At 39.1% G+C, this 11,615-nt stretch overlaps 1 protein-coding gene across 2 annotated transcripts in view; it reads right to left on the reverse strand.

Annotated features, from left to right (window-relative positions):
• Nucleotides 1-10,132, reverse strand: part of LOC138042183 (major facilitator superfamily domain-containing protein 12-like) — a 17,753-nt gene extending 7,621 nt beyond the window's left edge. The window contains exons 1-8 of one of the 2 annotated variants that reach the window (XM_068887981.1): nt 9,990-10,132; nt 7,577-8,115; nt 6,517-6,625; nt 4,539-4,679; nt 3,988-4,048; nt 2,095-2,777; nt 748-840; nt 342-434 (exon numbers count right to left, since the gene is read on the reverse strand). In XM_068887981.1, the coding sequence (XP_068744082.1) occupies nt 342-434; nt 748-840; nt 2,095-2,777; nt 3,988-4,048; nt 4,539-4,679; nt 6,517-6,625; nt 7,577-8,115; nt 9,990-9,992 (1,722 nt within the window). In that variant the 5' untranslated portion in view covers nt 9,993-10,132. Of the gene's footprint in view, nt 1-341; nt 435-747; nt 841-2,094; nt 2,778-3,987; nt 4,049-4,538; nt 4,680-6,516; nt 6,626-7,576; nt 8,116-8,200; nt 9,087-9,989 lie in introns of those variants that run through there. The other variant, XM_068887982.1, reaches the window with a different exon arrangement.
• Nucleotides 10,133-11,615: the final 1,483 nt, after the last annotated feature.

Genomic DNA, 11,615 nt, shown 5'->3' on the forward strand with positions numbered 1-11,615 from the left:
TTGCGTGCCAGGGGCCTGGAGTACATAAACATCGACGTGTTGCGTTGAAAATGTTGCATTTGATTGGCCAGCCCTTTCAAGACATGTCGCAACATCATGTATCAATGTTGCGAGATGTTGCTTTGAAGTGTTGCGAGCGTTTGGCCACGTCTTAATGGAATATTGTGAATCGTGCAAGGAATACAAAACCGCCTCGTTTTCCCTCCAAAAATGTAGCAGTAGCCCTTCTAAAGATGGATTATGCTGACATTCCATCGCAGATCGAGACTGGTGGGTCATAGACGTCTGCTTGTGTCCTTTTCTGTCCCTAATATTACGTAACCTTACCTAATCTACCTTACCTTGTTTCCAATTATCCCAACAAACTTCCTTGAAAGTATAGAAGATACAGTGGCACTGATAAACATAATGAGTGGCAGGTAAGCAATGGATTCCTGAAAACCGAAAAAAAAGCTACAATTGCAGTTTTACACTTAACTGTTTCCAATGAACACAGCGTTTTGATCTAGTATATAATATTTGCAAAATTTCACAATTTTGAAAAAAGATGTGGCACAGCTGGCCTTAAATTTTAGAAAGTTTCCTAAAAGCCGGCAAGCGATATTGCGCAAAGCAGATTGAAGAGCAGTCACTGGCGATATCGTATCTGACGTAAAAGATAGTTTCTTCTTCATGGCCACAAATTGACTCTTTTAGTTTTGGTTATAGAATGGCCTATTGATACAATCATTTGACATCTGTACATACCTTACTAAGACGAAGTCTGTAAATGAGGAAAAGCGGCAGATAAGAATAGGCGTGATTTTGTAAGGCCCTTGTACAGGAATATACGACGGCAACCTGAAGATAATATTATAAAAGGACAGGGGCATTGAGCTTCAGTGTTGCCTTGGGCTGTAATAAGAAGTGCTGTTAGTTGTTGTTGTATAAACCGTTTCATTTCTTTTAATGTTGATAATCACATGATTTAGAGTGCGGAATAAATAAGCACGAGTAATTGCTTTCAAAGACGGCGAAAAAAAATCGAGTGCGATTTGTAGTCCTTGAAAGAATTTACGAGTGTTCATGTAATCCAAGTTGCATACCCTGCGATTCTAGTGACCAAAAAAACATGAGGTAATATTTCGAATCCCAGTAGGTGCCCTATGATAATTATTTGATATTTATTCAGTATTAGTTTGCGCTCAGGTTGTGAACGTTTATCCGTTGATTTTATTCCACCTTCATACCAACTGACCAACAAGGTGTCATCTTTGAATTAATGGAGAGCTTTAGATTTTAGAATGAGAACGACTACGAGTTCGAGATTTTCTCATAAGGCAACAGTGAGCCCGCGCAAACCAGCGTCATTTTTGCTGGAAAAACGTGATCCCGCCGTCATTTTAGTACGAGATTTTGCAAAAATGTCGTCGAATCAAAACAAGACAACAACACGGTAGCAGTTTTGGCTTTTTTTTTTTTATAGGCAAAAAGGCTCAGTTACCAGCAATAAGAATAACTGAGCAACCTATACTGCTAACAAAGAGTAAGATTAAGCGTACGGGTTATAAATTTCCTTAGCATTTCCGCTAAAAACGGGCAGTCAAAACTTGTACTCGTTCTCGTCCTCGTCGTAGAATATAAAAGTCCCTAATCACGCAGGTTGACACAGAAATTAAAAAAATATTTCAAATAATTTTCATCGGAATAGGGTCATTTATGGAAGAATCGCTCTTTTACTCTTCATGTTCTCTTGAGATGACTTGTGTAATTATTGCGTGATATATATGTTGATTGGCTCGCATGGAGGGCGAAGAACACGATAAGATCACTCCTAAACACATCAATGAATTGGAGCGGCCATTATGAAGGAGAGCACATGGTCAGAACATATACCACACGGCATCTTGGGTACCTACCAAATATGCATTATGGGCACTATGCGTAAATTATCAACATAATGATGCCCAATTTCAGAATGGACATTCTGTAATTAAGATGCGGAAAATTAATGGAGGTAACATGTGAACTTCATTTGGATTTCACGGCAAAGAAATACATGTGACCTCAATCCTGTCTTTTCAATGTCTGTCAACCAATTACATCTATACTTACCATGTATAAGCGCGGATCAATGAGCCACTTTCGTATAGTCCTCTTTGCGTGTTTTCGTGATGGAAGAGCGGCTTCACTGTCGCGTGAAATAATAAAAGGCTTGCTGTTTGCCTTAGTCTCGGATAAAGAAACGCCCTTGGTTTCCAGTGAAACAGCTGGGAGGTTGATGGGTGCTGGAACTTTGTCGACGTTTTTGTCATTCGAAACAACGCTTGAATTAAGCTCCATTATACTACCAGAGAAACCTCTGTTGTCAACACCATCGCAGTAAACATTGCTTGGTGAAAGATTTTCTTCCGGAACATCATCCTTCTTCGGCAACGCTGGCTCCTCTTCCCTTTGGTCTCTCATGGTTGTCCATCGGATCCCATCGGAGAAACTAACACGAGAAGTTTTGCGCGACGGGAAACTCGAATCTCTGTTTTGGTCGCTTTTGCCATTCGAATCAGCATCTGAACTCAATTTCATTGCACTACCAGAAAAGCCTCTATTGTCAACAACAGTGCTGTTAACATTGTTTGATATCGATGAAAGATTTTCTTTCGGAGCATCGTCTTTCTTTGTTGTCGCTGACTCTTCCTTCTGGTCACTGATAGGGGTGCATCGGATCCTATCGCAGAAACTAACACGAGAAGTTTTGCGCGGTGGACAGTCCCGCTCTTTGGTTGTTTCAGTATTTAATTCTGTAATGCAACAAAGAAGACTCGTAACAAAGAAAATTGTTTCGTCTCATAGCCGGTCATAGTAGCATGCATTTGCCTCATCTCTGTTCTCTGCTTTAAAAACTGCTTAGCCTGATGTATTTTAAATCATTTTAACAATCCTGTTGCTATAGCGCAGGATTATTATCCAGGCAAAGAGTTGCCGATTACGAGTCCCGTACGGTCAATAAATAGGAGAGAGACTTCCATGATTTGTCCTAAACCTCCTTCTTCAATTGAAAACAAAGTTCTAGTGGACTTATCTCTGTATGTGTCGGCTGCTTTCATAATAAGGTGGCTCAAACTAGTTTCAACAATTCCGAGTGAATGCTTATTGGAACGATTCATTCTACAACACTGTTTCGCGTAAAGACAATGTCATGGTGTCAATTGAAACACCAATCATTGCTTAACAAGATTAGCAGGCTAAGATAAAACTTTCGGTGAAGTTCTTAGGAGTTGATTCATAGCTACCTTTTTTGCAGCTAGAAAATTTGGTGGCTGTGAACTCGCTGAGGGCCAGGAAATTTTTTTTTAACGAGAGTTTAAGTTTCATCTTTAAAGTTAGCCAGCTAATCACTATCCACCAATGAAAATTGAAGGTCACCGAGCTCATGTTCTTCCTTATATGAGCGTATAAAGGCAAAATATGGGGTGTTCTAGATGGCTTTTTTGTGTCCATGGTGACCTATTACGTCACATTAATAAGTGCATATTCAACTTGTTAATTAAGGAATTATTGGTGTTTCATATGGTGTGATAACCTTGCCGCTACTTAAAATAGCGTTGCACAGTTAATCGCTCTTACTAATAAGACATCCTCCCAGGATTGTTGAAACTGACAAGAGCCACCTTAAATGAGATATTAAAAATAGGTTGACCAATAATAAACCCAATAAAGCTGAAAGAGCTTATCTTGAAACTGTTTTCAAAACGAGGGCAAAAGTTTGAGTGACTTGAAGAACCAGATCTGTTCTGTTAAAGAAAACAAATTCACAGCCTGGGTTGTATAGCTCACCAAGACAAACAAACGTTGAATGATGAAAGTTTTTAAACTTATTTAACTTTCTTTAAAACTTTCTTTTTCAAACTTCACGATTTACTTTGTCCAACAAGCTCTTTCCAACTGAACTGTTTGTGACTTTCTTGAAAAAAAATGTAGTATTTTTTTTTTTACAATTAAACACCCAACCTGTTGCAAGACGGGCCATCAATTCTCCACGAGCGTCCGACGGAATGAAAGATGTTAGACTCTAAGAAGTAAGGAAATGCAATTCACAATAGGAATTAATCAATAAAGCAAGTTTACCACTCTCGTTACCCTGCTTTCTCAAAAAATAACCACATCACAAACAAAGGTTCAGTTTTGGTAATGACCAAGTTTAAGTGTCCATTGTTTCAGTTATAGATTTCTTTAGGATTCAACAAATCAAACATCGGTTTTAACAAGAGCAAATAGAAGACAAGACAACGATCGCAATATGACATGGCAAATCAAAAGACTAAGGCATCATCCTGAAGATTTTAAAAGTGGGCAACCATGGGTTGAGGCCAGAGCTTTCACTACGCCATGGATCGTGGTCTTATTAGCTTAAAGAGCTGATTATTTTCTTGAGGTAATCCGTACATACGCGTCCTGCTTCACTAACTAGCTAGGCGAGAAAACGGACTCAGTGAAATGTTGCAATGGGCTTTCAAGCTAAATTTAAAACAGAGTAGCGTATAGACTAGGCCCAAACTTACCGCGAAATTTGCCGCCTGTAAGGTCGATAATTTCCTCAAGGGGATGTCGGGATTCGCGTTCGTGCAAAGAGGCTCTTTAGTTCCAACATGAAATATCATAGCAAGCAAAAGCCCTAGTCCTACCAATATTACAGTCATTACCTAAAAAATAAGGGATATAAGTGTTTATTAAATTCTCAACCTCGGATGATGCATTTCGCGTGTTCTGATTGGCCCAGTGGTTAGGGCGCTTGCCTTGAGATCCGGAGTTCCCGGATTCAAGTCTCGTTCTGACCACTCGTTGAATTTGATCTCGGTTATCAGCTTATATACCTTAGTTTGACCTTACATGGTAAATTGATTGCGCTAAACGTTGCTAAGCTTGTTTTTTTTTTTTTTCGCCGGAAAGCGAAATTTCTCTCTGAATAAAGCCAGAAAAGAAAAAAAAAAAAGTGGAAAGTTTGGATCAATTCCGACGTCTAGAGGTACGCGAAAAGTCAAGAAATGTTTTTTTGTGATGAGCCTACGTTTGTCTGACATCAAGGTATTACACATCGCATCTTCATCAAGTTTTCTCGATTTCGCTCGGATTTTCTCCCTTTTTTCGCTCGTATCTCGTACTTCCAAATTTTTGGAGTTTAAGGAATTTAATAAAACAATTATTCCATTGGCGTTTGTTGGATATGAGACTGGTTATAGCCAACGAGGCGCGTACGCGCCTCGTTGGCTATTTACCATCTCATATCCAACACGCGCTCATGGAATAATTGTTAAATAAACTTGAATACCGGGGAATGCCTGTCCCGGTTTCTGACTATTTGATAAATTAAAACAACGCCGAACAACAACCCAAATCTTAAACAATACCAGTTGCAAAGCTACTTACCGGTTGCTTTCAAGACCTTTTCAAGGACGTATCTATCCTAGACCATGTGTAAGAAATTTAGACTAATGGCTTAAAGATAAATGATCGGTTTTAAATTTTAAGCTGTCATTGGGCAAACAAAGTCGGTTGCAGAAATACGAAATACCCACCAAACAAAGTAAACAGTTTGGCCAGTTTCAAAAGTGGTAGAAACTCCTGATATCAGCCATTCAAAGCTCAAAGCAAATGCGAACTAACGGATATTTCCTAGCACTGTACCTAAACAAGGAAGTACGTTCGTTTTTTAACAGAGTTAACTGGTTAGAGTGTAATGCGAAGTGCTAGGTTTCTACCCCATATTAACCATGTGAGCGTCAGCCCTACGAATGGAAATGGCCCACACAAGGACAGAGAAAAACTCTGACCAGGGTTCCACCCTGGTCAACGTTTTTCTCTGTCCTTGTGTGGGCCCATTTCCATTAGCAGGGCTACCGCTCACACAGCACTTCACATTACACTCCAATCAGTCAAGTCTGTTCAAATATAATTGCTACACCGCCAATGTTTGCAAAAACGCAATCCTGTCTTGTACGTTCTTTTTTGCCGATTGACTAAGTTTTTAAACAGAGTTAACTGAATAGAGTGTAATGTGAAGTGCTAGATTTCAATCCCATATGAACCAAGTGAGCGTTAGCCCTACTGATGGAAATGGGCCCACACAAGGACAGAGGAAAACTCTGACCAGGGTGGGAATTGATCCCACGACCTTCGGGTTAGATCTCCGCCGCTCTACCGACTGAGCTACAACGTCAGACGGGAGCAGGCCGTGGGAACTGACTAAGTTTTTAAGCCTATCAGAACGCGTAGTTATGCCAACCATAACAACCCCGAAATTTATTGCGACACTGAAACAAGAAAAGATCAAACCGCACAAAAACCGACAAACCGATCTCAAAGAAGACCGTCAAAACCGAAAACCCCAACGCCCACTCGCCCCCTTCTGTGTAAACTCTGACCGCGACGGTATGGAACCATTCGTATTGTTGAGGCAATTTCCCTCAACCATTATAACGTTAATAAAATATCCATAGTTTCAATAAAGTATGATATAAAAATAAACACCAAGTACTTTACCATGAAATCCTTGGAACTATTTTCAGAAATTTGATTTTTGGAGTCTAGGCCAAATATTACCCAAGCCACAGCACAGGTAGAAATACCACTCAAGTAAGTAAAAGCAGTCCTAAAATGGGAAATAGCATGTTTAATTACCACCTTAAAATTTGTGGTTTGAACATTATTATGACTATCAAGTGTAGGAAGCGGACTCTGAAGAAAAAAGAGGAAAGGGAGTCTTAAAACTAAACTGAGATAATCTTAGTTTCAATTAATCTACTTTAAATGCATTGAATGAATTCCCTATCACTGCTATTCCTCCTTCTTTTACTCGAAAGAATCGTAACTTGATATTTGTGATATCCTTCATTGAGAGTAAACCTTTTCGTCAAATATTATTGAATCTTAAGATTATCAGCAATCAATTAACTAGAATCTCAATGTACTTCACTGTAGTACCTCACATCTTTACAACAGAAATATTCAGTCGCTCTTGTTTTAAATATTAATTATTTCCTTTCGTAATCTTTGTCATTGTAAATATAAGAATTAATTATTTTATCTTTGCTCCACCCAACTCGACAAGACTTACTATTAAAATTTGGGTGGACAAACTTTTCATTGTAACTAGTATTGTATGAAATAAACGTTGTCGTTGTTGTTGTTGTCCTAGAGGATGATAGAAAAGTGCATGGATGATTTGTTGCACTGGGGAGCCGCACTGCACCCATGCGCATGCGCAGGCAGTGCGGCCCAGTTGTAAGGGCGCTTGCCTTTACGGTTCAAGACCCGCTCTGACCACTCGTTGACTTTGATCGTTGTGCTCCCTAGTTCAACTTCTCGGTACTTGTAAATAGCCAGCTGGTTTGCCACCGGCCAGTTTGGATTTTGAACTATTGTTATTGTTCTGTTCTTTTGTTTCGTTGATTGTATTTCAATGACCTTGAAAAGCCCCTATGGGGAGTGGACAATGAAGTTTGCATGCAAGTCTCTATATACAAACAGGATGTCTTAACAATGTGACATTGGCTTGAATTGCGAATGGCTCGTATATAAAGGACAAGGATTATGTACAAACCTCCATGCGCTCAATTCTACTGCTTCCATTTGATTTTTCGCAATGAACGGAATAAGAGACAAATGGGAAATATCCAATAAGCTGCCGGCGACACCCAAAATGACGTTCAATATTCCAAAGTATATCAGCAACCGCTCTTGTCCATTGTCACGTTGAAAAAGGTAGCAAGGAGTGAAAAACAGCGGGACGAATACTGCTTCCAAAATCGTCGCACACAAATGCCAAGACTTTCTTTTTCCAAGCTTTCGGGACAGAAATGGAACGCGGATTCTGTCCAACAAGATCGCACAAACGGGCGACATGACAGTGTGAACCAACTGTTTTTCAAGAATCAACCAGCCGGAATTTGTGGCAGAGAGATCAAGCACGTTCATAAAGAAGACAAGGCGGAAAGAGAAGAGAAGTTGTCGAGTGATGTCATTGATGGCGTGGCCCAATCCACAAGCAAAACGTTGAAAGAAGGGTGTGCGAGACTCTGCCGGTGACTCGCTTAAATCATAAGATCTATGATGCAGATACAGTGCATTCATTGAAAAAACCTGAAAAAAGTGATTGTCAGTTATTTTTTGCAGCTAGTCATGTGGATGGAAGGCTGAAAGGTTGTGTAAACAATAAGAGGTTAACCTGTTCTGGAAGATTCTTAGTTCATAGATCTCCATTTGTAAAAATCCCTTTGCATTGGTCATGTCATCCCCTAACTTCACTGGTTGTGCTCTCGAGTAATAAAGTATAAACAAATAGACCGTTGTCATGGCCTTAACACGTAATCCAAAGTTTAATATAGCTTGATGACGTCTGATGAAAGAGGTTATTCTTGACCTTCTCAAAACGAAGGTTTTACATAAAAACCAAGAATGAAAATCAGCGATTGTAGGTTAGAATGACGTTACGATCACTCACTCACCATTTTCAAATCGTGAAACTAGAGTCGGATATAATACTTGCTTGTCAACAATTAAAAATGAAATGCAATATGCATGGAATGTACCTAGTGTCCTTTAGGTGAATAGTTTCGCAATGATTGAGTCAGATTGACTGTTCAGTTTACCGGTTTCTTGTCTTTGGTAAAAAGCATTGCCTCTCGTAAATTAGGCATTCCAGCTTCCCACAGCATTTCACACCATCGAACGTCATTCTAACCTACTATCGCTGATTTTTATTATTAATTTTATATCCATCTCTACGAACATCTCTATACACAGGTACACAGGAGGGTATCGTGACGTACGGCGTGGTATGATTTGGTGTGTTGCGAAGGCTGTGTAGAGTCGATATGTTATTCAAAGATTTCATGGGTAGTTTTTAATTTCAGGTATGTTTACTTAGTTTACTTAGAAAAAAAAAATAAACGCGTGGCTTATGAATTATACCAAGTTCTCTGTCTGCGATCGACGTTGATGTTCAAGCCAGTAACCCAACTTTTACTTTGTTCAGATGATAGTTGATTTTGGCGAGGGATCTATATTATCCCGTAGAATATACAGGAACTGCGCAAAGGAATTGGTGGGCGATCAAAACTAATAAAAGAAGGACATGCCATGCAATGTAAGAGATTTTATGTGACAATTATCTCGATGCAATCTGCATCCTTAACAAAGGCTCTTGACCATCTATTGTCGGTCTTATCAACTGTGTTGTCCTTTTACCTGATCCTTGAAGCTACCAGCGCAAAAAATCACTGATTAGTAGAGGGACGAGAGTAAAGCGTACAATTTCTGCTTTTATTAACAGCTTAAGAGTGCCTTTGCTGCAACTGAAACAATAGCGAGTCATTTTGCTGTTCGAGTAGAATCAACGAAGAGCCGTTTTCATGCAGATACATCATTCAAATTCATATGCACAAACTGCAGTCTGGCAGAGACTACAAGAGCTTTGAAAGACTTGAATGCACGGATATGTCGCAATTGAAGTTCAAGTACGATTAGACCTTTCTCTAAACAGATTAATTTTGAGGCTTATTACTGCTCGAGAATCCAGTCTGTGAAAAGGAACTTAAGGGTCTTTTTTTTTTGTTATCCGATAGGTTTCCGATACATTCATTCCAAGGTCAATTTTAGTTTAACGAATCAATTAATTTGACTGTTTCGATCCGGAGTCCAGTCTATGATTACACGAGAGCTACAAACTGATAAGAAAAAAGTCAAAAAAGACAAGGAGCTAATTTGACTAGCAGTGCTTCAAAAGCCCTGCCCGTTTATATTACCGGCAATTCATCTTGAACAAGTGTACCTCTTAAATTCTTTCCTTGCTTGTACATGTACTAAGAAACCCCTGAATTCGGAATGGTTTTAAAAACGTATAAAGCGTTTAGAAAAAAACGTTTCTTGCCAGTTTCGGTTACCCCGTAACAGGGGAAACATGCATTAATTAAAACAGGTGTTAATTAATGCTTCTAAAATATCAGCTGACTTACCATTGTGAATCAACTGAATCAACGGCGACTTTTCAATGAAAGATTTCCAACCAATTTAGTATGATGACCGGTTGAGCGTTAACGACTTCTGTGATTCAAAAGTGCGATAAGCCAGATTTTATATGGAGCGACATTTGCGCAAAAACCGGATCGAACAATGATTGCGTGCGCACAGCCGTCGAATGCAGGAAATGGAGGTTAATTATGAAGGTCACAAGAGCCAGCAAAGCGCTATTGTTCTCCAACTGCTTCGTCAACGGCTCTCAATGCTTCTTTTTTTATTGTGGGAGATCATCTCATTTACCCTAGGACTTTCAGGGGGCTCAGTAAAAGATCATTTGGCCCGCTCTCGTGTGGTATGAATATGTTCCTTAGAAATGCGTAAAGACGTCAAGTCCATATGCAATGTTCACCGAATGTTTGCGGTGAACGTAGTTCTTGTAACGTCACGGATCATGAGTTCGCGCGCGCAAAATCTGAGATTTATCATTTGGTACACTTTTTTGGTACTCGTCTTGTTTTGTTTGTGTTTGTGAGCAGTATATACAAATGAAGGGAAATGAAATGTAAAACTGTAGTCTAAACAGGACAATTAACTCAAATACTTTGGAACGTTTTTTAACATAACTATGTGGTTTTCTTACATGGGATGATACACTGAAGGAACTCAGTTTGTAGTATACCACATTTTAAGAACGTTAAGAATAAAAATTTAGCTATTTGGTTTGGTTAGAATTACGTTTTGATGACTCTCACTTATCATTTTTCAAATTCGTCAAGTCCGATTTCATTATGTAACTTGTAAAAAAGGAATGCAATGTGTGTGCATGGAATGCACGTGCGTGTCAATTCAGTAAATAGTTTAGATTCAGTTTAGGTTTCTTGCCTTTGATAAGAAAGGCATTTCGTAAATTTGTCTTTCCAGCTTTATTCGATTGTGAATTTAGGTAACTTTTTGTGGCATTCGGATACACACAGCCAATCAGGCTCCGGTTGAAATATAAATAACAAAAGGGGACTTCACGAGAAACATCGCTATGAGTTTTTCCAGGCTAACAGCTTGACTTATAAGGTCTAATTTACAGTAATTGGATGATATTGATTCGTGATCATAACTGTGAGTTTGTCCTTCAGTTTATTTTTGTCGACATTCCTTGACATCCGTTGCTCTTTCTTAAACTTAAACTCTTTTATTATTTTTTTATAGCATACGAATCTACTTTGTAAGAATATCGAGGCTAAAATTTGCGAAAATTTAAGAAAAGTTTGAAGATTTGAAAAAGAGTATAATTTTGTGCGGTGCAAACTTGCAAATAAAATACAATTTTATGCTTTAAACCGCACTCAGAATGCTTTAGGGATGCTTTTTTGTCAAAGCCAAAATGACCAAGTTAGTGTCATCTAGCCTGCGTCACAGACAGACAAAACCGCCGGGACTTCGTGACGCATCCGGCTGCAACGCAGGCTAGAGTCATCTGACGCGTTATCTGCAACGAAAAGCGACCGAGCACGTATACAATAGAACACGATCATGATACAGATCTAGACACCAAACCACCAATACATTCAAAAACGGAAACTGTCATACGCTGTAATCTAAGAATACATTTCAACCTAAAATGTTTA

Source organism: Montipora capricornis, chromosome 3 (genome assembly GCF_036669925.1).
Source record: "Montipora capricornis isolate CH-2021 chromosome 3, ASM3666992v2, whole genome shotgun sequence".
In the NCBI taxonomy this organism is placed as follows: domain Eukaryota; kingdom Metazoa; phylum Cnidaria; class Anthozoa; order Scleractinia; family Acroporidae; genus Montipora; species Montipora capricornis.